Genomic DNA, 23,862 nt, shown 5'->3' with positions numbered 1-23,862 from the left:
TAAAGAGAAAGTCAAGGTACCTTACCTTGACCTCTCCTACAGAGCCAAAAAGTAAGAGTTGATTTTTTTTGTTTGTTTTATGATTCGGGCAAGCTGACCTTTAAAAAAAATCAATTGGACCTGGTTAATTTGTCTTCTACTGTGACATGGTCATAAACGTCTAGTTCAGAATTTTTTATTATTATTATTATTATTATTGAAACAAACAACTAACCCATCCTTCCTACACGAGACACTGTAAAATCACAATACTTTCAAAATAAAATTCTGATAGCAGACACTTCTCTGCCGAGATCAGCTGCACTTACTGATATAGAAACATTCAATCTATCCCTGAAATCTCACACCTAAAGGGATGAACACAGGCTAAGGAAAGATACATTTTATCCTCCAGATTTCAAAGCTTTCTCTTTACAAGATGAAATTGTGATGCTGAAATCTGAAACGCTTATTTTTTGCCTCTTTCCTCCACTTAGCCCAGGATAAGTAGGATCTGGTAGTATTGACAAAACAATGCCTGTACATCAAGACAAAGTTAAAAAAAAAAACAGCGGTCTGATCCTTTATGAGTGGAATTCAACACTGTCCAGGCAGGAGTGGACGCTGGATTGTTGCCTCTCTCTTCTCTTTGGTGTAAAGCATCCCGGCCTGGCAGAAGTGCTATCTCTGCAGTTTACTGAGCTCATATTACAGGATTTTTTGGGGCATTGAAGTTTTAATCTCTTTACTTCCTTAACACACAATTTCAACGAGGTAGCTATGGCTAGGAAGAAGGAAAACTCTTGCATAGCTGATATCTGCAGTCCATGTGTTTAGAAAGCATCTCTCTGAATAAATCTTGTTCAAAAGGTCAAAATGTGTTTGACCATTGTGTCGATTCAACAGCTTTGCATCGCTCCCGGCTCCTCGCTCAACTCTGATACAGTCCAATGACGTTCCTACCATCTGTTCCCTCCGTCTCCCTCTCCATCTCCTTCTCTTTCTAACCACCTCTCACCCCACCCACCCTTTGGTCCCACTGTGTTTGCCTTTCATTCCCATGCAGACGTGACTAAAGCCGAGTAAAACAAATCTTAGAAGCAATATTTAGTCTGCGGATGACAGACTGCCTTGAAGTAAAAGCCTTCGACATTTTTTTTTTCTTCATTGCAACTGCTAATTTTTTTATCTTGGATTGGATTGAGAGGAGAAGTGTTTACTAGTGAACAGAACTGGAAAGGGGGCTTATGGGAAATGTGTACTGAAGGACCACAATCCGACTAATGCCTCTTGACAAAATACTTTTGCTTTCCTCAAGTCCCCGTCTGCCAAAACAGTCAATTTATTTCCCAGTCTGGCTCTAATTGATCCATCTCCGTTCCTCTGGTGTTTTGGAGACGAATCAGACAAAAAGCAGAGTATGCCTCTGGTTTAGACGGAAAGAAATATAGCTAATTCCTTGAGATGCAAAGACAGATCTTGCTTGTGAGCCCTGCCCTCTACAGCTAGGTCAATGACCATTAAATTACATCTTTCACTCTAAATGTTCAGGTAAAATGACAACATCCTCACACTTCATTCATAGCTCAACTTCATCTTCGCTCAGCTGTGCCTCACATTAATCTGATGTAGTCTTTGAAAAGACAGTCCCTTGGCTCAGAGGGAGGGATAATGATTCATCAAGTATTTTTCAGTAGGCAGAAAAACAACAACCACAGGAGAGTCATCTGATGCAGGAAGAAAGCGCCACTGTAATTAGTTTCATACTTGGCAAAAGAACACAGTCCCTCTTGTTACGGACGAGCAAATGAAAAAAGACGGCAATCAATACCTTGTGTCGGAATCTCACGACTGGTCGATAGGGCGGCGACCTGAATCCCTCCTTGTTGGGCCTCCCGTCGGCGCTGAGCACAGCCAGCCCCAACAGTAGAAATGCCGCCGACCACCATCTGGCTGTCTTCATTGGTCTTTTCCTGTCAAAAACCAAACAAGAACGGTGAGCGCTCTTCTCCAACACGCTGAAGGTTCAATACCAGTTGGCCAAGACAATACATCAAGTCCGCCGTAATTAGTGTAGACAATGGGAACCGCAAAACTGTCGCTGGTTTAAACTAAAGCTATCAATACGTGCCTTACACTCGGCGAAGAGATTAGATCTCCTTTTGAATCAATTAAGGGGAAATAGACGTCATGAGAAAATCAAGATAAAGAAGACAAAGAGCCAATATATTAAGGCAATTAAAGTGAGGGCTTTGGATTAATTAGTCTGAGTGTCTAAGTCAAGCAACTGTGATGTAGCAGAGAGATTACATCTTAAACAGTTTCCTCACACTCTCACAGAGAACGCAGCCCAAATGTATTTGTTTAACAGAGTGAGAATATTCACTTTTCACCTCCAATGTAACAGCTTTTTCAATAATTCATTGCGCCGTGTAAAAAACGAGTTTGACCTTTGAATAACATGAATTAAACAAAACAGTGTTTGTGGGGAAAAGAAACATGCCCTGTGAAAATGTTTGGGTACCAGAGACAGCAATGTTCAAGGAAGTAAAAGCACAAGAAATACACGGAGAAGAGGATATGTGTTAGCCAGAGCTCTCACACTGCCAAGCACAAGGTTCACACACACAAATACATGAACACATCCACACCAGCTTTATGTTAAAATCTGCAGTGTGTTTGCTCCTTATTTTTATCCTTCGTCTTTATCTGTATTTATGCCCTCTGTTCTTTGTGCAGCGCGCCGCAAAAATCCCCTTTGTTAGAAGCTCTTTATAAATAAATTTGACTCGACTTGACTTGTTGATTTTCACAGGCAGACACCGAGCTGCACTTTCTAAGCCATCTCAAGCCACCGACGCCTGCTCATCATCCACCAGCGGAGGGAGATGACTGACAGCAGGATGGTGACCCTGCTTCCTTGTTCTTCTGGAGTGACACTGAGTCAGACAACAATGGCACTGTTGTGGCAGCTCTGTGGGCCCACACGCTATTCACTGGAGGTCAAGAGGTCATGCCAGCAGAGCGGCATGTCACTGTGATGTGCCGGACGAAGAGGGAACATTAAAACTTTATTTTTGTGACTTTATGTGACTTTTATTGCTTTCCTGAGCTGCCTAACACCTGCAGATTTTTCTGTACATTTTCTTTGAAACTGTCTTTATTTTAAATCAACAAATTTTCTTGAACAGATGAGAACTTTGTCTGTGTGCACTGCATGTGATTCATGCTGATGGAAATATACATTTTAATTAGTAGAACAAATATCAACAGCTGGGGAATGCATATAACGGTCTGCCAGATTTAACACCCAATTTCTAGACTCCTTCTTTATGCTTTAGAGACCTTCGTAAAATTCACAACTTTTAAAGAATCTCCCTCTATGAGAGATACATCCACGGCCATCACACCTACCAAAGACTCATTTATGTAGGGCTGCAATTGTTGACTAAACAGCTAGTTGGTGAGAGAAGCCGTATTCAACCACGTCATCATCTATTTGTTAGTCACAGGAAAAAAAGCTGCACCTTGCCATTAGGCCCAGTGGATTTTTGCAACACAGACCTTTTCTCTTATAAGACTGTAGTCATCAGCACATTGATGCTAACTGTACTGTAGCTGCCATTAGCTAATTAGTTCAGTTAGACCAGTTTGGCCAGTTTGACAACCTGAAATGTAGCAGTTAGAGCTGCAACAATTAATCAATTATTAAATGAGTATTAAATTAATCACCAATTCTTCTGGTAATTGATTTCGAGAAAAAAAAAGTCGAGATTCTCTGATTCTAGCTTGTGAAATGTTCATATTTTCTGGTTTCTTGACTTCTTTAAGACAGTAAAATGAATATCTTTCAGGTGTGGGAAAAACAATACAATTGAACACATCATCTTAGGCTTTGGATTAAACTAAACTTTCATCATTTTGTAGACATTTAATCGATCAGTCGAGAACATAATCAACAGATCCCCTGACAATGAAGTTGATCCATTTGTTGCAGCCTTAGTTCCAGCAGCTCCAACAAGAACTCTGACTCCGGAATCGATGACAACACGGCGGGTTCGGGCGGGGACAGGAGGGGAGAAGTGGTCGAGGGGGGAGTTTGTAACTTAAGTTATTTTGTAAGCATACATCGACACATCCTCTTGATCTGTCAAGAGGATAACTTACTTGTTTTTGTGAAGTTGGACCTTATTCATTTCTGTGTTGTGAACAACAAGGATATATTCTGTTGAAATAAACTGTGTGCTAACTAAACAATGTGCTCAGTGTCTTTGTGGGTTGTTTCAACAAATTCAGAATCATTGCCTTCTTTGTAAGTATTTAACAAGCAGCTTGCTTCATGCAGCAGAAATATGCATTTACATAATTAAACTAACATCACAAACATGCTATGACTAACGACTACTGGTCAACTACGAAAATCTCACAAGTCAAATTTTCAAGACAAACAAAGCAGCTATCTGCAGCAGATATTCAAACATTAAAAATGAAAAATAGTGTACATGTTATTTGCTGCTTTAAGACTTGCTCTATGGCCTATTTTTGCTTCGAAATAAAGCTTTTAGCTTTTGTAGATGAAATGTCTTGTTTCAGCTGTCAGTGTAGTATGGAGGGGGCATTCAAAGTGCCTCGATTATGCAGTGGGCAGTGAGCTTTTATTTAAAAGTATGAGTCAAGAAAATGAAAAGGTTTATGAAGATGGCAACTGTTAAACTGATGGTGATGATCAACAGCCTTACAGACCTCCTGCAGTGATATTATGGTCGTTTTGTGCTATAGGGCACTAAAAATCTTACTTCCTGCCTCTTTATTGCGATAATATTCATTCTCTATGCATTTCTAAACTCTCCAGATCCAGGTAGGAACCCCGCCTGCAGCTGCTGCTGCTCCACTTCTCTGCTAACACACTCTTTCAGCCACACTAGGTGGATTACCATATCTGCTAGCACAATCAATCAACTTCTTTGCGGCGTCCCGGTGTTAAATGGGTTATTAATGGACTAACTTTTGTAGGATGCTGTGTCAGAGACAGAGACATATGCGCAGATTTAAAAAGTTTAACTGCGTCATACAGCACAGTTTCTCGTACATGTTTAACTCATTTTGATTGGTCAAAACTGCAACACATACACTAACTTTCAAGTTCCACTTCTACTGACTAATGGATCATTACTAATCTTACTGGGAGCTCTGAAGAGTTTCTTAAGTGCCAACTATGCTGTTCTGTTTTTTATTAAAAGTCCCTAAGAGAGCAAGAAAACTGTCTTTACTGTGGATTGAACAATGCATATTTAAATTACTCCTGTTCCATTCCAGACGGCACAAAGACTTTTCGTGGCCGTTGCTGAGTTAATTTTCTTGTCATTGAGTCTATTTTTCTTTTCATCTTGTGCACCATTACTGTTAATGGAGCTTTGGCAACAAACTTAACAAACTACACAGATCAGTGGGAAGGAAACAAAACCAAAGGCAAAAATTGGACATAAAAACAAAAGCTGTCTTTGCAAATATTATTAATAGCAAACACTCAGTTGGTAGTGCTGTTTAATTGTATTGTATTACTGAGAAGTGTTTCTCAGGCCTATATTCTGTCCGTCCTATTTATATAATGAGAAGACGCCTGGACAATATATCATTATCATGATATGAGAACTACATAGTCTTATATTATATCATTATGTCATGATATTGCCTTTTCCTAGTTTCAAAGACAGCATTAAAGTAATGTAATATAAACTCTGGAAAGTGTATCATTTATTCACATAGATTATCCAAAGTAACACCGGCTCCACTTGAGGTTTCCCCTAAAGACAAATTCAGAATGTGTATTTGTGTCAGTGAAATAGAGGTGTACCAAATAGTTTGAGGCTTGGTTCATAACGCTGAACACTGACTCCTAAATAAATATCTGAATGCTGCATAGCTTTCTTTTTTTATTATTTTTTATATTATATACTATTCATTCTGAACAGACTTCACTAATATAGTCAGTATGATTTTCACAATAATTCTGATCTGTAGAATTAGATTCCAGTGGCAGCTGTGTACGATTGTTTTCAACTTGTGTCATCAAAAGATTTCCAATGACTCCATGACACTGTAAAGCCCAAAAGTAAAAATTGTGATAATATAGATATAATCATTTTAAAAATTCACAATATGTTTTTATCTAACAGAATATTCTGCTACAGTCTATACTTGTTGGTGTTTATCCTTTTGCAGTTTGCTCACCTGCTCTCTGCACATGAAGGGAGGCAGGCACCTGTATTATAAGGCAGTCTAGCACAAATCTAACGGCTCCATAAATGACATTTATGTTGCCGACTTTCAACTTTCATTAGCACTGTAATGATGAATCAATTTTGAATCAATTATTAATCACCAGCTACTTTAATAATTGACTAATCTTTTGAGTAATTTTTTAACAAAAAAAAAAGTCTCTCTGATTCTCTGATTTCAGCCTCTTAAATGTGAATATTTTCTTGTTTCCACTCTGTTACGACAGTAATCTGAATATCTCTGGACAAAGCACGATATTTGAGGATGTCATCTTGGGCTTTGGCAACCACCAACCACTGTTCTTCACCATTTTCTGACATCTTACAGACCAAAAAACGAATCAATGAATAGAGAAAATAATCAACAATGAAAATAATCATTAGTTGTAGCTCTAATGTTCATTAGAGAAAGTTGATTTGACTAAACTGAGAACTAATTCATATAATCCAGTGAATTACTTCAATTTAAGACTTTTTTTAGGGTTACAATGTCATAAAATGTGATGTTATTTGCCAAGAAAAGCAAAACACACATATATATATACAATACACAGATTTATACTGAAAGAAGCAAGGACTGTGAGCATGTCATGTACTGTGTATCTGTGTAAACATGTACAAGTCCGTGTATGTTAGAGTTAAGAGTGTGTGCTTGTGTAAATAAGTCCTCTTTATTAGCCTTTAACGCACAAGAGACAGAAGCAGTCTGGAAGTTTTCCCTGGACCCCCTGAGGGACTGCCGTCATAACTTTGGCTTGTGGTTTTAAATTCCCTGGAGCACGTCTAAGCTTTGGCATTGACTTTCAAATGAAGACTACCTATTTCCCACTATGTACACAATGCATCATGTCTTGACAAGCTCACAGCAGCTCTCCTCTAACCCCCCCCCCCCCCGCCATCCGTCTCATTCAGCAGATTTTTGCCATTCAACGCACTGGCCAAGCATAACAACAGAAATGTCCATACAGCCCCTCTTACAGATACTATGTGTGTGTATATATTACCTGACTGCAGCAGTTACATACTGAGAATTAGCTTGGTTTGAATAAATGCACACCTTGTAATTTACTATCAGCTGTCATGCATGCTTAAGCGAGTCATAAGTCTTGAAAATAGGAATAAAAAATTAAACATGCCATATACTTTCCTGACATTATGCATGATTTTCCCCCAAAAGGCCTTAATTTAGGAATATTCCTCTACCACATGACTATTAAGTCAGCTTAGACTAATTCTGACTTATTGCTGATAACTCTTCAATTTACAGCTTTCTAATTACAGTCAGCTTGTCTCAAATGTAATTAAACAAAGCCCTGGAGAAATCAGGAACTCTGAATATGGCTGACGGTCCACGGGGAAGACTGAGTTTCATCTGTTCTTCTTGTAGACAGTACAGGTTGAGCTACAGTAAAGTCTAGACAAGAGCGAGAACATACAGTTTCAACAATCAGTACAACATATGGCACAAGTTAAGGTGTTTCAGCCTTTCTCAAAAGGGCGCCAAACCTTCCAGCAGAGTGCTCGAAATACTTCAGCAACAGCCACCGCCAAAGCTTCCCTCAAGCATCTGTTTGTGCAGTGCTAGCTTCCACAAAGTTTCTCACAACAACTAAAGATTGTTGCTTATTTCTCAACAAAATGAAAAAAAAACAGGCCTGAACTGGAAGTGTGATTTTATAAGCTTAAGAACCAATATCATTAAATTATGTACATGTCAGGAAAAATTATAGGTTTAAATTTTCAGCTGAGCAGAAACAATCTGACTCCTCTCTTGATGGATGCACTTGAACAAAATATTACTATTATCCCTAACACTTTATGTAAAGCATATCTGTTAAATCTAAATCACAGCATGAGGCAGCAACAGAGAAAAGTGTCAAATCCACCCACTCAGAGGCTGAATAAATTCATCCTGTCTTTTTTTCCCCCCTACATACGATTCTGCTGTCTGGTGTTTTGACCTTTTTGCAAGCAGGATGTGACTAATTGAGAGAGGATTGAAATTCAAACTTTCAGTGGTTCCAAACCTTTTTGCCCCGTGACCCCTAAACATGAAGCAATGTCTACTGGTTTTAACTAGTTTAACCAAAAAGTTATTTTGTTTATAGTTATAAGTAGTTCTTGGTTCAATCTGAGTAATTTTCAGAGCTAATGAAGCCTAATGAGCAAGAAAAAAACAAAGATTAGAATGTCTACAACTTTAAACATTAAGTTTGTGTTGCAGAAATAATATATTTCATCATATATTTTGCTTTCCTCTCCTGTTAATCATCAGCCCTCAAACTTATCTTGTGATCCCTGGTATGATGCAGGTAAGGAACCACTGTCCTGTTCCAGCAGTCTGCTCTGGACAAAGCTGGCAGCAAAGCTGTTTTAGCCACTGAAATAAAGGCCCACCTAAAAAAAAGTAATATCAGATTAAGACTATGCTATATTTACAATATTTTCACATCTTTACCTTGCTGTCTGACAGCCTTTTCCGATGGGAAACTGCCGTCATATAAGTGAAACACCACTCTTTCCAAAGCAACCAGACTCCTTTGGCAAAAACAGTAATTGAACCTCAGAGAACACAAGACTTAATGATCCGTCTCTGCCTCGATGTGTTTGTTTCTGTTGTTGTGTGATTTCAGTATTTTAAAAGGTTAGTTTGGATTCAGCTACACAATAACAAACTAACTTTATTAACAAAGTAACAAATCAAGGCAGCAGGACACCAGCAAGTCTCTTGTTCTGGCAAAATAACAGATTTTGCTGATGGGAACTGGTGGCTTTGGAGAGAGTGATATTTAGCATATATAACAGCTGGTTCCTGTTGGAAAATGCTGTCTGATGGCAAAGTAAAACGGTGAACATATTCAAAATGTAGCGTACACTTAAAGTGAGAGATTTTTTTAGGTGGCTAAAACATATTTTGCTGCTGACCCTATCCAGAGCAGTAAATTGCCTAAAGTGCAGCCCTACTTTTTACCAACAATATTTTGAATAGTTTCTTTAAATGCCATTTTTGCAAACTGTGTTTGAAATCTGTCAGTGTTGAAAATACATTTGAAGTGTCATTCATCATTTTCCTGTGGCTGCAACTTTTCAACCTTTTGGCAGGTATATCCTTTTTTTTTTTTGTTTTACTGTAGTATAAAATGCAAAGCGCATAGAGGGGAAAAAAATAACCACCTTTTTCATCCGTTCACTGTTACTTATCCACTTTGCTGAGCATGCATACAGTTATACTGCAATCACTCTGCCTCAAAGTCAGCCAGTCTTGCAGATTTACACCAGGGAGCGGTCCAGTACAATCCGGCGTTATACAGTTGAGCTGCTTCCCAAAGCTTAAGTGCCATGCTTTACAGTTCCTCTGTAGCAGGACGGAGGACAAGGTGATGTTAACTTACCGGGACCAACTGAGGTTTTTCTGTTGTCTTTTAATAATTCTACATGAGCAAAGATTCATTCTGATGAAAAGAAAACATAAGACAAAACATTACTTCTAGCTTTTAACCTTGACGAGTTTATTTTCAGACACGAGAACCTCAGTCTGGACGGTGACTCAGGCCAGTGAGTTTTAATAAGAGTGCTAACTTCCATCTTCAACACACTTAAGTTTACTCTATTGTCAGTGAGCAAAAAGCTAATGTATGTATTTTACAGTAAAAACACAATAAAGCAGAGCCCATTCTAATACAGCAGTGAGTGATACAACAAAATGATCATATCATGATTTTTTTTTTCTGGCAGGATCACAGTCACATTTGTAACTATTCTTTTTCATGTTGATTTTAAGACCATTTTGCGAGTTACTGAACCGTAACCAACCAAACTAATTTGGCTTAAAGGAATATAGGCCTAAAAGAAAAAAGAAGTATCTTTTTGAACAGATTTAAATCTGTGTGGATTAAATATTTTTATAATTGACTATAACTAGAGCAGCAACTGTAAACTGCTGTTTACAACAGTACAGTCACTATATCAACTCAATATTTCACTGGAATCAAATCTAAAATATTTTTTTTAAAAGGTCTACTTTCCTGCATTAAACAAAATCATACTCCTGATATCAAAACACAGAGTGAAGTGTATAAAGATTAAAGAACGTAGATATCAGTCAGTATCTTCATCTTGTTCTCTGATGCTGATGTGATTCACTGCCTGCACGTCTCATCCAGCAGTAAGTTTACAACAATTCAACATAGCTTCACATACATGGCCAGCTAAGCTAAACAGTTTGACAACATACAGACAGCTTGTGTTTTAGCTCATTTCAATGCCCTATTAGCTGAGTGAGCACACTGTGCTGGTGGGTGAGAGACATCGGGCAGACCAGATTAATATATCGCTCTCCATATGTTTACATGTTTATGCTTGTTGACCATGTGTATTGTTTTTTTTACTCCTGAGGGGATCATTGCACTTGCAGTTTATTACAATATTGAGCTAGATGTTATCAAGTAATCTTCATACATTAAATTTCACTGTCTCTCCCCCTACAGAGTCTCCACTCTAGTGTGAACTGACCTCACTGTGTGTGTGTGTGTGTGTGTGTGTGTGTGTGTGAGGGGGGGGGCTGCCTCAACACAGACAAGTGGCCAGGCTGCGCTGATGCCGTGGGATAATAAACTGAACCAAACCTTAGAAAATACAGATAATATTGGAGCTTATCAATGCTAGGATCTTAAATAAGTCAACCCTGGTCAGAAGGCATGAAACCGACTAGCTTATAGTGTGATTTGGCTGAGAAAACAAACTTTGGATGTGTCCATGTATGAGCATAGAACTGCAACAGACTGTAGCACGATACAATGATCTCTGTAACAGTGAATTGTGTGTGAAGTTCTCAGATTAAAAAAAAAATGTAATTACTTCTTACTAAAGTAAGGAGTAAAATAATATTACTTAAGTAGAAGTGATTATTTTGGATTATAGCCCATTTGAAAATGTGATTAAATTATTGAATTTGCACTGCCATGGTTAATTGATTATAATTCACTTATTAAATTAATCACAAACTATTTTCACAATTAATCAATTTAATTTTTATAGAAAAAAAAGTCAAAATACTCTGATTCTAGCTTCTTAAATGTGAATATTTATAGATTTCTTTCATCCTTTATGACAGTAAACTGAATATCTTTGGATTGTGGACAAAAAAAAAGACATTTGGGGACATCATCTTGGGCTTTGGGAAACACTGGTCAATATTTTTCACGTTTTTGACATTTTATTGACCAAACAACTACTCAATTAATAGAGAAAATATATATATATATATATATATATTGTACATACAATATGTAATACTGAATAAAATCTCAATGGGAAATTTGATGAGAATAATCTAATGATACAATAATGAACATTTTGTCCATGCATGTAGAGCCTGTGTCATTTATCTCTACAGTCCGTGACTTTGAATTTGGATAAGGTGTAAACTATTTATCTGTAGGATATGGAATATTTGTTACCAAAAAAATAAAGGCTAAATTAACATTTTAATGCAAGGTTTGCCCAGTCAGTGTCCTATATTAAGTTACTGTATATTGTTAACAATACATCTTGTCTTGTATTTTTATTTTATTCATGTAATTGACATGCACTAAGTAACTTTGCTGCCTTCTTCATCAGGTCAGCACTGAAAAAGACCCTTTATCTTAACTGTTTTTTAACCTGGTTGATTTAAAAAAAAAAAAAAAAACAATAAATAAATAAAAATTCATCTTTTTAAGTGTGCCTGTAGGCAAGTAGAAAGGTGTCATCTTTGTAGGGACTATTTGTTTTGTAGGTAATACTGCAGTCATTGAGAGCATAAAAAGTTCTTTAAAGAAGGATAGAATTTAGAGCAGTGAGTTTTGTTTTTGTTTTTTCTTTCATTTATGCATTTTCGTCAGCACAGGAAGCGCCTGGTCATGTATTTTGCATCCTAAAGTCTTCTGAACTTGTTTAGTGACACATAAACACTTTGTGTTTGTTTGTTTTTGCTTACACAAGAAGGCAGCAGGCAGTTAAAGGTTTGTTGTTTCTTTTTTATTGTTGATTCAGTAGAATTTTCTCATGACGCAGACTGAGACTTGGTTTTCAGAACATCTGAATCCGAACATTGCAGACTAAACAACAATGTCATCTTCTGACTGTAGCTGCGTTCCGACAGACAGTGCACGTAAGCGGTATTCCCTACTCCCTGCTCCCTGCAAAGGGAATGTCAGTTCAGGGAACTTTCCTCCTGCATCTTCCCCAGCACAGACATCATTCCTCCAGTTAACATAAAACACCTGGATACCTTTGGCTGCAACTGTGGAGATTTTACATGACTGAAATAAAATATTGATTGACACAAAACAAAAGCTGATACCATTATAAAACTTATTCTACTGAAATATGTGCAACTTATAAATTAACGTGATTTGATTAACTTACAAGATGTTCGGTGTTGTTCCTAATGAGACTAATATAATGCAGATTTACAGATCATTAATATCAATATTTATATCCTGCCATCCTTCATAATTATAATTGTAATGTTAGCTACAATGTTGATACTTACAGACATATGTAAATGATATAAAAACATAAATACATGAATATAAAAATATTCAATTAGTATTAAATTAAATAGTATTGTAAATTCTTAAATATTAGAATATCTCATCAAATGAATTAATATGTTTTAATGAAAAATAAAATATAAATAATTAAAATTATCTCAGCTATAAAACTCCTCCTCCTTCTTTAGTGCAATGACTGATGGGTAGAGCTGGGTATCATTTATAATAATAATCATAACTGTAACCCTAACCCACATGTTATGCATTTATTTTTCCAGACACCACAGGTGGGTGATGTAGCCATACTTTCAAACATTTTTGTGGCAAAAACATATTAATAGTAATTTTTTTCTGGATGCAAAAAGGATACAGTTACTGTTTGATGGGATAAGCTTTGATACTTTGTGGTACTGGGTTATTTAAATCAGTACCTTAAAGGTGTTGAGTACTGATACTCAGTCTTACTGGATAATTTTGCTTGTCAACTTTCTGCAAAGTGAAGATCTGACACAGTTCACAATTCCCTTTCAACTGAGCATGTTTTGCTCTCTGCATCTTGGATTCTTACTGAACATGAATATCTGAATACCTTGTGCAGTTCAGCTCAAAGAGAACTACAAGGCCATCGAAACGCACCCTGTGAGTAGACTTCCTTGACCTCATTCACGTTTTCAAGCTCCTCTGGTTGTTCCCTAGAGGAAAAAAAATACTATCTTCACACCAGACCCATTTCCAGTAAAAATGAAGCCCTCCTGTGCAGCTGAGAAATTGTATTTCAGTTGGGGCACAGGGGCTGGTCTCAACTTGCAGGGATGCACCGGTGCTCCCAGTTTGCTCTGTAAACCAATGATTTCCTGGAGAGGCTTGTTTGAAATTATTCAAATTGTCAGCGAGGTCACTGGAGGGGAACTTGAAGTCAGCAGATAAACTGCTCCGCTCTCCTCTCTCGCTCTCACATATGCTTGAGCTGACACATCCCTGACCTCCTGTGGGCGTATCTCTTTAAGCACGCTCAGCGGTATTTCTATGTACAGATCAATTTGGTTGGAGTACTACAGTTTGTCTCTGAGATATCTGGAGAACACTGGAGCATCTGCTGTGTGTTTGCTGCCCAAGCACCCTGCTGCAGCATGTCTTATTTGGCAGAGTTATCATGGCACTCCTCATAGTCATACATCCCCGGCAGCACTGTACGCTGATAAAGGACTCCTTCAACTTCAAAGCACGTCCAAAACCACAGGCGACACACTTCCCCCAAGGGTAGTGCTTCCGTTTGGTCCTTGTTCTTCCCTTACAAATGCTGAAAAGCCTGTGCCAATCTCTCAGATGGAGCGGTTCCTTACAACAAAGGAACACAGGGATGACTTTGAATGTCACACATGGCTAAATGACTCTCTCATATACTATTCATGTTATGCCCCTGCATGGTGTCTGTATGAATCATTTTCTAAAGATTCCTCGCACCATACGACTGGTTTGCTATTATTTGTCAAAATCAAAACAAACGCCGGCTGCCTTTGTAGTCCACAAATTTATGATGTGCGCGAAAATGAAACACTTGAGGTTTGGAAAGGAGAATGTTTTGCACAGGGTGAGAAAAAGCATTTCACTACGGTTCTGTTGTGGTTCCGATAGTGGAGGAGTAAAAAAAAAAAAAACCTCCAACAACTCAGACCATACTACATTTCTTTCTGCAAGACTTGCAGCCAGTGAGTCAGTTAGTAAATGGCAAAGTGGGTTCATAAAAAGGGGCAGCACTTGCCTAGAGGTTAGAGAAGTTGGATGGTGGATGTAAGGTTGTAAGCTTATATGAAGCCCATATAAGCTCAAAGAAACTGCGTGTTTGAAGTAAAGGGGCAAAAATCTTCTACTCCGGAGAATATTGCTGAGATTCCCCCTGGGAGAAAGCACTCGAGCACAAACATCTACTATGAAACTACAAGCTGATCAACAGTATGGTGTGTTATAGAGAGAAAGAAGAGGCTTGTACTTGTATAATGACATTTTTCATTCCACAGATCTCATATTTCCAAACACAGGCCTCATAAACTGTGCAGGTACAGTATGTAGGCTATAAACTATAAATCAAAACTGAACTTTATATTGGCCTTTTAAATGGTCTGATCTTTTATTCACCTTTTAAAAAACGAAGGCATTATCAAAAGCCTTAAAGGGACAGTTCAGCCCAAAATCAAAAATATATTTTTCCCTGACCTGCAGTGCTATATTTCCATCTAATTTTTTATTTTTATCTATTTTTATCTTTTCTTTTTATCTTTCTTCCTATCTTTTCTTTTCTTTCTCTTTCCAAAACTCATGACACAGTTACTCAAGATAATCCACAGACCTTGTTGTGAGCAGTTTAATGTCAAAACTATTTTCCTTCTAGTTGAAAAAAAAAGCAGTTTAAAGAAAGTAATTTCTTCATCAAACAGCCTACAACAAGGTCTGTGGATTATCTCGAATAACCATTCATGATTTGGGGAGAAAGACCTTGGTTTTGAATGTATTTTTTGGCACTGTGAGCACCACAAGCTGGTTGCATTTAGTCCCATTATACTGGAAGGAAGGCAGACATATCTACAGCTGATGTCTCCAAACCTCTAACTCCCAACAAAAAAAATCTAGATAGATAAATAGCACTACAAGCATTGGGGGGGGGGGGGGGGGGGGGGGATATCTATTTTTAAATTTGGGGTGAACTGTCCCTTTAACATTAATACTTCCCCTAAAAAAGATGATTTCCAAACCACAGTTGTAGCACACACTCACATCCTAACATTTATTTTCCTTTGTTTCATGCAGAGGATTCAGTCTTTTGTTGTCAGATTTACTATTTAATTATAGTATATGAGAGGCTCACATCACTTGTTTGATTTTATTTTTTTTTTTCATTTTTGGAACAAAACTCACGTATAAATTTGTCTTGAATGTTAAAACAAATCAGACAAATTACAACAACAACAAAACCCAACTCAAAGTCCTGTTAGTAGCTCTTCCCAGAGCTTTCGACTGTTAGTCTTCCACAGCAGCTGTGCTGTTTGCTCAGTTGTCATGGAGACAGATTTGTTGGCAAGCAAGCTCACTGGCTATAATGATTTCATCATGGCTGACAACTAGGACATGTTTTCTTTTAAGAAAGTCCTAAAAGTGAGCGTTCTCTCTGTATTTTCAGAAAAGACAATGAATGTAGATTTGACCTATTCATTATAGAGAGAAAGTAGAGATTTGTACTTGTATATTAAAATTTTATATTTGACTAATCTCATATTTCCAAGCTCGAGCCTCATAACTTTAACGCTATCACCTGTGCAGGTACAGTATGTAGGCTATAAACCATACATCAAGAATGGTCTGATCTTTTATTCACCTTTTAAAAATGAAGCTGTTATCCAAAAGCCTTAAACCTTTCGCAGCTCACTCGCAGTGATGCTCCCCAAAGCTCTTCGATTCCCCTCCAGACAAATCAAAGTTGTTAATTAATTAGATCACTGATAACCTGTGCTGCATGGTAATTTATTAATGATACAAGGCAGGATAAATGCGAGATTGTTTATTGTTAATTTCCAGAACAACTGCCAACCTTTTCAGTGTGATTTTTGCCTGGTGCAGTGTTGGAGCAGTCTCCACTTCCCCTAAAAAAGATGAACACTTTCCAGACCTTAGTTGTTGAATACAGTCACAATCTAACATTCATTTATTTCTCTTTGTTTCAAACAGAGGATTCAGTCTATATTTGCTGTCAATTTTTTACTTACTTTTACTTATAGTATAAGAGGAGCAGTCACCTGTTTGAAATGGTATTTTTCAAGGTCGTAGAATTGGCACCGTCCCCAGCAACTGTTGTATGTCAGTGTCTGATCAATGATAATTGATTAGACACCTCCCCCTTATTATGCCTCACAATGGTTTGGACCACCGCCTACCTATAGCCATGGGAATCTTTTCACTGCCAATATTTAACTATTTAGTATATCAATGAAGAGACCAGCAACAAATCTGGTTAGTGTGTTAGACCATCAGAGTGACAGAGAGAAATATATAAAAATCTATTATTTTGTAATCTATTCCCATACTTGCTGTAATCTTAGTCAGCACTCCTCTGGCAGCAACACAGCGTCTTTCTGTCTTCCCTACCTCTGGCAGGAGACCAGTGTTGGGCAGGTTACTGAAATTAAGTAGTTAGTTACAGGTACTTATTACTTCTCTTGAAAGTAGCTGAATTACTTTACCAATTCTCTTATTCATCACTATATTGTTGTAATGTAGCTATATTATTTTATTTTAGTGTAGCTGCATTATCTTAATGTAGCTATATTAATTGATTGTAGCCATATCAGCTATATTATTTTAGTGTGGCTATAATGTAGTGAACCAACTCCTGAACCCCCCCATCGTAGCTCCAGCTGACATTTGCACTGACCCCACCAAGCATGGCATGAAATATCTGCCACTGGTCTTTTTAATCTATTATCAATTATAATTAATTTTACTGCAATTTTATTGCATTTACAACAAAAAAACTCACTTATTACTTTGTCTTAAAGAACTGGTCCATGTATAGAAAACTCAAAGTCTGCTTAGTGGCTCTTCCCCGAGCTTTTGATTGTTAGTCTTCGACAACAGATGTGGGGTTTGCTCAGTTGCCATGGAGATTTGTTGGCATGCAAGCTCAGCATCTGTAATGATTTTATCTGTAGCACGTTTCAGACTTTTCATCCATCTTGGCCATCTAGACTTCTTTTATTTTTTACAAAGTAGTCAAAGTGCTCTCGATTGAAGGAAGCATGTCTGGTTTGGTTGAAAGAAAAAGCTACTAAGTGACCATTATTCAGTTAGAATTTGAATTATTTTTTCTTACTGTTAAAACCTTGATGCAGAAAAGGAGATTTGTCTTAAGGTGACTTTGTGCAGTGATAAGGTAAATGATTTCCTCCTTTCCAGTTTTAATCCTCGTCTTTTATCACCATGTTTTATCACTGTGCAGTAAAGTATAAGTACGGTGCTAATCTGCCACCTTTGCTTTTTTGGCAACAATTTAGGAGCAACATAATCTTTGTTGTAGAGTTTTGGCGCTGCACTGCTGGAGATCACTTGTCTACTGAATCTGGCCAGAGCTGTCACATCCTCTCCTTTGAGGTTGTGTTGGTGAAGTTTGAGTTTGTGTTGTGGTGCCGTTTTGTCTATCCAGACGTGGTGACTGTTGCTGCCTGCACATGATAACTGCCCAGTCCTTCTGTTTATTCCAAGCTGTTGTAGCATCTGGAAGCATAAAACACATTTGCTTCCTGTGTGCCAGAGGATTTTTTCCTGGAAAAAACAAAAACTCTACTATAAACCAGGTGCTTGGAGCCTCAAATGTGAAAGCTGTCATGAATGGGATATTCTCTGAAGCACAATTCTGTGATATCAATTGGCAATACAGAGTAAAACATTTTCTCTTTTCAGCGAGAACCTTTCCATGAACCCAGGAAATTTTAAGAAACTCAAGATCTTTTGTTGTATTTCGACCACAGAAACCTTTTTCAAGGTTACAAGGTTCATGAATCATTCTACAGCAAAAGGTTTTATAACAAGATGGTAGTTGTATTCCTGTTTATGCAGCTCACAAAAGTGATTCACTATAAAAACAGTTGTTTCATGGTGGAGTGCTGAGAATGACTTCAGGAGTCTCTGAGCCTGAGGAAAGACGTTGCTCTCGTCTGGTGGTACAGCAGTGGATACTTCTGTATCTCTTACCAGACAGCAGCAGGGTGAACAGGCTCTGACTAGCATGGGTGTTGTCTTTGCGCTCTGAAGAAGCCCAGTATCCAGGCTTAAAAAGTGGTACTCAGGCCCAGAGTGTTCAGTTTGCCCATCAGCTTCATAGAGAGATTGTGCTCAGTGCTGAGCTGAAATCAACAAACAGCATTTTGATGTTGTTTTTCTCAGGGTGTGTGGAGACTTCTGGTTGCTGGATCGTTGTTCCTGCCCCCACAAAAATGCTTTTCCCCCATGGTAGTATTTTCAGATGGTTCAGAAGCTAAGAGGTGGAGTTTGTAGTACTAAAGGTCAGTGGCCGGTCAAACTCAAGTCTAGAGGCTGCTACAACCTGTGTGCATCATTTATTCAGACAGCAAGCTAACACCGTCTGTGTGAGAATTTCTTTTGTTGTTACTGAGGTGAAAATTAAAGTTCTGTGGCTGACTTTCCAAGTAAAACTTTAATTATGGAATTAACTTCCAGATTGTTTCAAAAGCAAAAATATATGCAGATGTGGGGCCTTGCCTTTATTGTGAGCTCAAAGTCTTTCTACCTCTGCACATCTAATCTTTTACTATTGTAGAGAGGCAGCGGAAGCACAAACACAATATTGCCACAACAATTTTTAGTCCCAGAGTCAGTTTAGCTCATATTACCCAAGGGGAGGGGGGATTCAAGCTTTCATAAGCGATCATTAATCCAATATATATGCCTGAATCTAACATCATTTTAAGTCGACACTGGTGCGTTGCTATTCCAACATTCTTTGTTTTTTGTCCCACAGTCTTTGGTTTTGTGAAAGTGTTCTGTGGTGTTGGCCGACTAATAAAATTTGCTAATCAATAGTCCCCCTGTGCCGCTTATTGGTCATTTATTTTTTTACTTGGGAAACAGGCACAGCAATACACCAGAGTTAGGTGGGGCCATAGCAATATCACAAATATGTGTAGCCCTAGTTAAAGGGATAGTTCACCCAAAAATTAAAATTCACTCATTATCCACTCACTATCATGCCGACTGAGGGTCGGGTTCATTTTGTTAGTCCACAAAACACTGCTGGAGTTTCACAGGAAAGCAGTGTTGCAGAATCTTCCAAATAATGGAAGTGAATGGTGGCCAGTTATCAAACATAACACATTGCTGGTCTGGCATAATCCAAGTCTCCTAAAGTGCCATTTGCTCACCATCACCCCACACACACAGTTCAGACAATGTGCACAGGCATGTGAATGTGGCTCCAAGCTAAGGATCTACAGTGAAGATTCAGGCTAAAAACATGGTGTGAGTAACATCTTTCAGTTAACTCATCATGTTGGGGCTTTAGCAGACTTGAATTACACCAGATGAGCAGTATGGAGGCATTTTATGTTTTTATTCTGTTGTATTTTTATGTTTGAAAACTGGTCACCATTCACTTCCATTGTTTGGGAGATTCTGCAACGCTGTTTTCCTGTGAAAGTCCAGCAGTGTTTTGTGGTCTAAAAAACTAAACCCGACCTTCAATAAGCATGAGGGTGAGTAGTGACTGAATTTTCATTTTTGAGTGTAATATCATATGTAGGCCTTGAGTATTTTAGTTTTAAATTTAGATTTTTAAATTTGCAAATAAAAAAATAAGTTAAAAACCAGCCAGCTTGTTTTATACCGTGTGGACAGTTGGCAGGCATAAGAGTAAATGCACTTCTTGTAATGGCTGTACTGTCAGCATTTTATTACATGGCTTTGTAAAATACTCACTTCTGATTGGTCAATTACAACATTCAAAGATCTGTTATTTCTGTAAGTGTTGCTTTGGTTCAGATCAAAGATTCTGGGGAAGCAATTAAATCATTGTTAAATCACTAAAATAGTTTTAAAATGTGATATTTTGTGTCAAAATATTATTCTTTTTGTTTTGTAATCATGTAGAAAGCAGGATAATGTACAATGAGCAGGTCACTACTGCAAAATAACTCCATAAAATCATATTAAAATACATAATCAACACACAGCAGGAGGTATGAATGACTGTCTGTCTTCAAGTTTTCTTTGTTTGTTTTTTTGCTAATTGTGTTATCAGCTGTGGCTGCATGGGTGCTGCCCAGTGCTAAAGTCTTTCACGTGAAGGATGTCTTTGTCGTTGCTTTGTGGTCAGTTGCATTAGTCTTATAGCTATTTTGTTGAATGCTCTTTGTCCAACTTCAATCAAAACTATATTCATGTTTAATGTGCTGTGTGACATATATGCTTTTATTGAACTTCCTTATAAAGTAACTCTGAAGCCATGAAAATAGATTATTTCCTAAGCGCCCCACATATTAAAAAATCCCAGAACCAGCCAGTTTGAGAAACCGCTGTTACGTGTCAGACCAAACCAGAGAATCAGTCAAGACTCTCAATCTGGACACAACTATTAAACACATTTTTAATATTAAATATTTGATTTTGACTTCAACTGAAGTAAATCAGACATTAACCTTGAGCTTTCCAATCCATTTCCAATCCTGACATGAGACGTCTCATCAGCACTTCTTTGTCTCAGAAGGATGTGGCAACACGAACAGTCTTGTCATCAACTCAACTCTGGTTCGAAGCCACCTTGTGACAAAACCATCATTGTGTAATCACCAGCTATTCATCTAAAATGACATGGTGACAGATGTTTTGGTAAGAGGATGTACAGCGTCTTTTTGCTACGAGAGCACTTCCTCTGCAGACGCCCAGCTGTGCTGGCAGCTGTATCTGCTGACAGCTAGCGTGGATTCTGCTTTGTGTGCAACCTCTAATTTTCCTGTGATCTCCATATTTGGAAAGCACATTTACATCCAACATATTAAGCTCATGTTTCTACACAGACGACTCATACATGACCTTTAGGTTATTCTCAAGTCTTTTTTAACAAAAAAGGAGTCCTTGAGGAAAAGATTTTGACTGACTGCTGCTTAAAGAGTTGAAACATTTGGGTCAATGGCACCCGGGGAGTTATAATAATTTTCTTTTTGATTTTCTTTGCTTTTAACTTCAAAACTAAACTTAAAAGAAAGAAAGAGATCAGTGTTTCCATGACAGATTAACTACAGTAACTCAAGCTCACCTTTAAGCTGCCTTTGTAAAAGCAGCCTTCTGCTCAAATGTTCAAATGAGTAAAATGCCAAGAGAAGTGTAAGACTTCATTAACTGTATCCTGGTTTGAGCTATTCACCACAAGATAATGAGCAAGAGTGGCTATGGAATGAGAAAAGAGTTGAAAAGGGCTCCTTTTAAAAAAAGTATGGCTGTGCTTTCTTTTCTGTCTTTCTTTTCATCTGAGGAGCAATTTTCAGAGGGGATTTCTTTGTGGAGCTTAAATTGGGTCCAAACAGTTGAGCCAAATCTGAACAGGCCGTGGAAAGCTGAGGCCCAAACCTGGCACAGCCTTAATCATCTCTCAAATATTCTGGATCAGCTCCAGATAGGAGCCACTTGAGCTGCCTAATGTCCTTCTATAATCACCATGATATATTAAATATGACCAGTCATGCTAATGAGCCCATTCATTAGGCTAATTAATGAATTACCATAATGAATTAGCATTAATTTGTATACATCTTATGTAAATGTAGTTGTCATATAATATGTAAGTGCTAATATCATCAATGTGTGGTATTGTGAAGCAGTGATTAGTTTTAAACTAATTGAAGGGAAATATGTTTTTTCTAAATTGATACACAAATGAACGCATTGAAGTGTTCCAACAGTTCAGGTTTAAAACGGATGTAATGGTGTGGCATTCAAATCAGCGATCTAATAGGAACATGTTCATGCTTCTCTAACCAACAGGTTTTTTTTTTCACAGTACACCAAATGCATTTTACACTTCATAAGAAAATTTAAATCTGGAGCCGAAAATGTGCACTTAACTAAAATGATGGCTGTCAGGCGTTTCCTTCCTTTCTTGACCAATTCACCCTTCATACAGAAATCAAAGAAACTAAAATGCCAAAATTGGTATACATCTGAAAATAAAACTTCCACCAGTACAACTTTTTTTGTGTCTTTTTTCAAGTTAAGAGAGAGACAAAAGAGACACAGTAAGAAGCAAACCGGTGAACATAATGGAGCATTTAGCAGCTAAAGAGCCAGATATTTCCCTCAGGAATTGGTAGAGACCAAAACCGAGCTAAAATAAAGTGAATATTGGACTTTCAGGTGGCAAGAAATAGGTCTTCAAACACACATTATGTAATTTCTGCTGCTAGGGGTCTGTCTCACATGAAAAACAATAACACAAGATGGGATCATGGGAGTTATTGTCTTCACAACCACCACTGCAGATGAAATGTCGTCTGACTTTATGAGATAATGTATTAAGGTTTTATTCACGTCACATTTCCTGACTTTTTTAAGTTTCCTTTCTCACTCCTTTCACATTTAGGCTGCCATATTTCCCCAGATGTTAAAGCAACAGGCAACCAAATGCACAGTTATCTTGATTAAAATGAAAGATTTCTCTAGGCTTCAACATGGGTGGAATCATTTTGGGATGATTGAAATGTGTGTCGCCAAAGTCAGTTGCTCTTTTTAATACTTTTCATTGCTTAAATATTTGTTAAATTCGCAGACAGATGTAAAGGATGACCAATGGCATTTATTTTACAGAAAATTAAAAAAAATCATATATAATACTGCATGCACATGCAGCAACATGGTTCTAATCATCTTTGGACATTTTGTGATAGTCTACATATAACAAGTTGAAGGCTATAATATGTAGCATTTCCACATTGAAATGTCTAAAAAAAACACTGGACATATCTTTATATTTTGTTGGGTTGTGTACGTATTTTATCCGAAATGTTTTCCCAATGTTGAAATGTATGAGTTACCTGTTAGCTGTTGCTAGCTAATTGCTAGTTGTTATGACTTCCAGGAAAGAAGTAGGCCAAAATGCAAGAAACTATTATAGGATATTAAGACACTAACGTCTAGCGGATGCCATCAGCCCCCAGATAACAAAATCGGAACACTGAAACAGTAATTTCGCTTATGCACATTGTTCTGTTAAATTCTTTGCAAGCTCTCATGGGCCACGTAAAGTGAGGTACTGGGCTGGATTTAGCCTGCTGGCTTTGACAAGTGCTTCACAACGTTACCATGAAAAAGATTTGTCCCTGAGTCATGCCAGTTGTTTGAAAGTGAAGACAGCAACTCCCACGATCCCGCACTACTTCGTGACATGATCAAACGACATCTTTTGTCACTGTTTTAATGTGAGAGACTCCTAGTGGCAGAGCTTAAATAATGTACATTTAAACCAGTGATAATGCTGCTCCCTAACTGCTGCTGATAACAAGTTCAACATCATTTTA

General features: G+C 37.7%; 1 protein-coding gene across 1 annotated transcript in view; it reads right to left on the bottom strand.

The window, feature by feature from the left end:
- fstl5 (follistatin-like 5) overlaps positions 1–23,862 on the bottom strand; it is a 260,880-nt gene that overhangs the window by 211,454 nt on the left and 25,564 nt on the right. The window contains exon 2 of the mRNA XM_084719758.1: positions 1,811–1,952. Within this exon, the coding sequence (XP_084575884.1) occupies positions 1,811–1,952 (142 nt within the window). The remainder of the gene's footprint in view (positions 1–1,810; positions 1,953–23,862) is intronic.

The sequence above is a fragment of the Lutjanus erythropterus genome, chromosome 5 (assembly GCF_056507025.1).
Source record: "Lutjanus erythropterus isolate fLutEry1 chromosome 5, fLutEry1.hap2, whole genome shotgun sequence".
Lineage (NCBI taxonomy): Eukaryota > Metazoa > Chordata > Actinopteri > Lutjaniformes > Lutjanidae > Lutjanus > Lutjanus erythropterus.
The sequence above is the reverse complement of the archived record's forward strand: the minus strand, read 5'-3'. Positions and strand labels throughout refer to the sequence as shown.